Raw genomic sequence first — 6066 nt, 5'->3', positions numbered from 1 at the left:
GTGTAAATCTACAATAGAGTCAGAAACAGTGTATTTACAAGACTGTTGTTTTTAAATTATTGCATTGTTGTTGTTGTTGTTGTTGTTGTTTACAAGTGTGAATAGAAATTACCTGCAATGTTTAATTAATGCTTATATAGTATAGTGACAAAATTTACATAGAATTTCACATTTGACTGTAGGAAGAGAATTCGGAAATATTCACATAATTTACAGTGCCAGCAAAGATAATGTGGTGTTTGCTCTGTGAATGGCAACAATTTTTTTGGTATTCATAAACACATTTGTTTCAATTATCATTGTCATTTGTAATAAGCACCATATTTAGTTTATGTCTTTAAGAAATTTAACTGCACAGTATTACATGTGGTGATCAATTTCACCCCTTACAAAATTATCATTGATTCTAGCCGGCACTGTTCTGTTGATGTAATGGGAACCATGCACTGTTACATGACAAATGCTGACTGTTAAAGAGGCCATATGGATGAGGATTGGGTATTTATGTTGGATTTTTAATTTATTAAACAAGTTTATCATGGCTTTCTACTTGAAAAAATCAACATGAATCAACATATGCCAAGTCTGTGTTTATAACTCAATACATTGCAAAAAGCTAAAAAAAAATGTGTGAAAACTCTGTTATTGTACGTACAATAACAAAGATTTTACACATGTATTAATTTTTTGCAATTTATTGAATGCTTAATCCTCATCATTATGGCCACTTTAAGAAGTGGTGCCTATACGTCATTGCCAAGTTTATGATCTCACAAGTAATTAATTTATACCAGAGGTTGAAAGTTATTGTCTAGTCTAGTGCAGTGCATGCTATTAACATCAAAGATATCATACTCAATATCATGATTCCTACACTCGGCAATAATCATTGACACAACTGTGGTTTCTTTGTTTACGTAGATATAACATTTTTTGACAGAGCAAACATTACACTTCTCTTGCTGGTTCAGTACTTTTCACATTTTTAGCGAAATCTCAAAAACCTGAAATTTAATGTTATATGTATACATAAACACCAAACAAACAACATGTTATGTTAGACTTATGCACCATTGCGATCATATCTCGTATCCTGCTAAGAATTCAGAGTTTTCTAATAATTTAAAGTTAATAGACATTCATTTTACAATCGAATTGATGACGACTTTTTGTAAATTATTAAAATCAAGGGGCACAGAAACTTATAATGATTTAAATATTTAGATTTTAAATAGTTCATTCCTCCCCTTCATCTTTTATGTGGGTTGTAAAGACCTCTTGTATTTGGAAATTTGAACATTCTAAGATTTGAGGGGAAGTAAGGAGGGGGTATACAGAGGTGCTAAACATTGCATCTGTTGTGGTGCAGGTATTGCATTTTAACATACAAGACAATGTAAGTTTTGTGTCATTTATGGTTTAATATTTAGCTTTTCTAAGTCTATATAATTATATAGACCAATATTCCAAAGAAAACTTAACAACAAGGGCAATTAATTCACTTGGCTTTGCTAAGTGCCAGACTATTCTGAAAAAAAACCACAACCATACTATATTTAAAAATATGAAGATTTTAAGAAAGGTGAACAGTTAAAACAGAAAATGGTAATATAGTTGTAAAGTTGCTAGTGAGTTGTAGTTGCCAAGGCCACAGATAATGATCATTATTTCAACAGTTGAAATTTTGTGAGATGTTCCTGCCATAACAAAATATCGTACAGTATTTCTAAATCTTATCTGTTGCCAGTACTAGATATGTTTTTAACAGAGCTTCCCAACTTTCAAAAGTACACAAGGGGCATATACTCAAAAAAAAAAAGTGTAAACAATTTTAAATCGACATGGATTTTTCAGGGATTTTTCTCTCCTGTGTTTTGAAGGATCATATTCATGTACTTGACATTGGTTTAACAGGAGTAATTTTGTCTCTTACCTGTAATTTTTTTCCCAGTAAATATTTTGAGTTTAATATATCATTTCCTCGGATGATATATTTGATAAAAGTGTGATTCAGTGGATATGGTGTCCATTGTTATGTAAATTGTTCTAGCAAGCAGCTAATTTATTTATATGTACATGTATTTATGAGATATTTTGTTTGAGTTTCCTTTGTTTATTAATTAAAACACTCTATCACAAGAACTTTAGTTTGTGGTCTTTGTCAGTAGTAGTGCTATATAGGAATGGTAAAATTTCTGTGTCTGTTTGCATGATTGTGAGCAGTTGCACTGCAGTGTCATTGACAGTGTCTCATTGAGAAAGGTTATACGTATATTAAAAGTGTGTCTTGACTGTGTGTGTGTGTGTGTGTGTGTGTGTTAGTGACATTGTCAGTTGTACTTCAATGCATGTGTTTTGGTTTGATATTACTATAGGTGTGCTAAAACCCCGTCTTGACTGCGTGTACACGCACGTGTGTGTGTGTGTGTGTGTGTGTGTGTGTGTGTGTAGTTGTGCTACAACTCCAATCCTACAGCTAACTGTTTGTAGATGACGAAATTGTTTGATTTGTACACACTCGCACTACACGAAAAAATTAATTTACCCACCTTTACCCTACCTGTGACCCATCTAACCACCATCTCTGTCCAGGGGTAGTACAAGATACAGTACCACTTGACTGTCTACGGCCCCCTGGGGAGAGATCACCATGGGTAAATTAAGTCAAAGGTGGAACTTCGTCTTATACTCACCACATTTACCCCCAGGTGGGAAGAAATGGTCAAATATGACTTTTCATATAGTGTTGGATGTTTTAGCCCTTCCAACACTGTGGGATATTATAGGATGCACTTAGGACCATCTGTCTATCATAACACCAGTTGACACCATAATCAATTTCTTTCAACCCTAGCACATAGGTTGTGTACCATCTATATACACCAACTTGATACCCTGGAGAAATGTGTCGCTTTTCCATGTACACATACATTTAATATGCCATGCTCATCTGCTTGGTGACAATCAACGCCTAGCATTGAAAAAAAATAATCCCACATACAAAGCTACAATGGTCTAAGAAGGGTATCTCATTAGGGAACATTTGCCTTATACTTGCCTGCAGTTTTGTAGAAAATTTCAAACTCTTGAATATTCCATCTCGTATGGTGCAACCAATATGACCTGGTTTGAATGAGAATGTGGGTGTATATGTGAAATAGTGGGTAAGAATAGAGTGATGTAGATATCGTGAAGTCAACACCACAAAGGGAGCCCTGGTATCAATCAATCAATCAATCAATCAATCAATCAATCAATCAATCAATCAATCAATCAATCAATCAATCAATCAATCAATCAATCAATCAATCAATCAATCACTCGATCGATCAATCAATCAATCAATCAATCAATCAATCAATCAATCAATCAATCACTCGATCGATCGATCAATCAATCAATCAATCAATCGTTATTACGTAACAACATGTCATAGCAAGCATGTTAAAGCATACAAAAATAACATACAGAAATAAAGTGAATACAATACAATCATTTAGCCAACTGCTGGAGGACTGTTTACACCAACAAGTAATTTTCCATGAGGATGTTTATCGTCAAAATATGCAGAAAAATTACTTTATTTGTCAATTAGGAATGAAAATTTGAATTATGGAATGACAAAGAAGGAAAAAGTACCGTTCTTTCCAATCTGATTAAAATCTGATGTTAGATAGGCTGGTTTTCCTGTATTTACCTTTATTCCATCGTTATTGCGTCTTTTACGTTGGTTTTTTATTTTCCTGGACGAACGCCTTTCCAACAATCTGATTAAAATCTGATGTTAGATAGGCTGGTTTTCCTGTATTTACCTTTATTCCATCGTTATTGCGTCTTTTACGTTGGTTTTTTATTTTCCTGGACGAACGCCTTTCCAACCAGGAAAATAAAAAACCAACGTAAAAGACGCAATAACGATGGAATAAAGGTAAATACAGGAAAACCAGCCTATCTAACATCAGATTTTAATCAGATTGCGTTCTTTCATTTGTATAACGAGAACAACCAATTAAATAATGAAATTCATCTTCTACCATATTTTGACAAAAATGTACAGAATTTTTCCTTTACAGGAATCTTAGGTCTGAGTAGATCGTCTACGTACTTTATACCCAACTAAATTTGAATATTATACTCCGAAATTCGGAATTTAGTCACTAGCTTTCTACAAGATATTTCTCAAAACCAAAAACTGTTTTCAACAATCTGTACGTTCTCATTTTGTTTTTATCAGTACTGTTTCTTCTAAAGTCATTATGGAATTCCCTTTACCAAAATGTACACAATTCTTGACAGAAATTATCATGAACTTTCTTGATTGTAGAATTTAAATTTGCAAAGATTTGACCACATACTGTTCTCACTATATTTATCAAGTAAATTTCTTATGTAGATGCCCCATTTTAAATACCGCAGACAAGTGATCTGCTCTCAATAAACCATCTCCACCCACAATTGATCTAGACCAATACTTTAACATCAACAGGAAAATGACATAATTCTCCAACAATATTACTTCCTGATGCCTTCTTAGAAACCCAAAGTAAAAATATATAAAAAGAAAAACACACACACACACACACACACACACACACACACACACACACACACACACATACATACATACATACATACATACATACATACATACATACATACATACATACATACATACATACATACACACACACATACATACATACATACATACATACATACATACATACATACATATATACATACATACATAAAACATACGAATGCAGTGTTCTAAACAACGATTATAACATTAGTTTGCGGGAAGGACTGTCGTATCAGAGTGGATCTAATATCCATTGTTGTTGTTATTGGTAGTGGTGGTGGTGTTGCTGTTTTTCTTCTATACTTTTAGATCCTTTATTTTCTCTCTGAGTACTGCTAGAAATAGATCAACACTGTCTTGGATACAGCGATAATGGAGTACACAAACTCTTAGACGAAACTTTCCATGTATCACGGTTGATGATAAAGATACGGAACCATCTTCTCCAATCTTCTTGAACAGCATTTTATTAATTATTTCATTTCTTTCCTCCTTACCAGTCTCATAGTGAAAAGTAATGACTGTAAGCTGTGGATATCTACCAACAACTATGCCTGGTAGTTCTATGGGGAGATAAAAACATAGTGGTATAATATTAAAAAACCTTGTAAAAAAGTATTTTGTATATACACAACTGTTACAAATTGCTATGATTTGGATGCTCTTAAATGTAGCATTCATTCTGTAAGGGAATTATTTTCAACAGCTGTGTTCTCCAAATGAAGTTTTTGAAATCTACAATTTTTTGGGGCTGAGGTTTTAGAGATTAGTTTAAATGAAATTTATCAAAACGCACATCGCAATAGAAGTTTTCCATGTAATTTCCCACATTAATTAGAATAATAAAACGTGTGTTTGTATGAGATTCTGAATTGTTCATAATGGTGTAACTTATATATAGAAATAATACTATTGTCCATCACTGGTTTAACTCCTTCCCGTATACAGCAGAAAGTTGGTGTAAATACGAGATATGTTAATAAAAATTTGAAACCACGTGCAAACAAGCATAGCAATGTGTGCAAGACCAACCTTATCGTTCAGGACAAAAATAAAGGTGATTTTAATAATCAAATTGCTAAATTTGGGTACATTACAGACCTGAGAGTTTTGCATACAGATATCTGGTTAATTGTACATTTTCTTCAAGGCACTTCCTGAACGTCTTAACTCCATGGAGTTGTAATGGAAGCCACATTCGCATACCTCTATGTGCAATAAAAGCAAAATATATCTTTCATCACATTTCAAGAAAAAGACATACGTAAGTGCACATGAGTAACCTTCTTTCGGGTAATCTACCAAAATTCAATGGGAGTATGCACAGTAACGGGTGCTTATTAAAACCTCTTTTTAAATATTGATCGGATTAAGATGATGCTCGTTGCAGATTATAGGATTAGAATCTATAGGAAAGAAGCTATTGAGTGGCAGAGCTCAGACCACTATCCTCTATAGTGGCCTGGTATGAGCCTCTATAGTGG

At 33.4% G+C, this 6066-nt stretch overlaps 1 protein-coding gene across 5 annotated transcripts in view; it reads right to left on the bottom strand.

Moving 5' to 3' along the window:
• Positions 1-4766: 4766 nt before the first annotated feature.
• Positions 4767-6066, bottom strand: part of LOC144448907 (uncharacterized) — a 23026-nt gene continuing 21726 nt past the window's right edge. For 4 of the 5 annotated variants that reach the window (XM_078139254.1, XM_078139252.1, XM_078139253.1 and 1 more), the window contains exons 9-10: positions 5684-5790; positions 4767-5145 (exon numbers count right to left, since the gene is read on the bottom strand). In XM_078139254.1, coding sequence (XP_077995380.1) covers positions 4880-5145; positions 5684-5790 — 373 coding nt within the window. In that variant the 3' untranslated portion in view covers positions 4767-4879. The remainder of the gene's footprint in view (positions 5146-5683; positions 5791-6066) is intronic. The other variant, XM_078139256.1, reaches the window with a different exon arrangement.

The sequence above is a fragment of the Glandiceps talaboti genome, chromosome 18 (genome assembly GCF_964340395.1).
Source record: "Glandiceps talaboti chromosome 18, keGlaTala1.1, whole genome shotgun sequence".
NCBI classification, from domain to species: domain Eukaryota; kingdom Metazoa; phylum Hemichordata; class Enteropneusta; family Spengelidae; genus Glandiceps; species Glandiceps talaboti.
The sequence above is the reverse complement of the archived record's forward strand: the minus strand, read 5'-3'. Positions and strand labels throughout refer to the sequence as shown.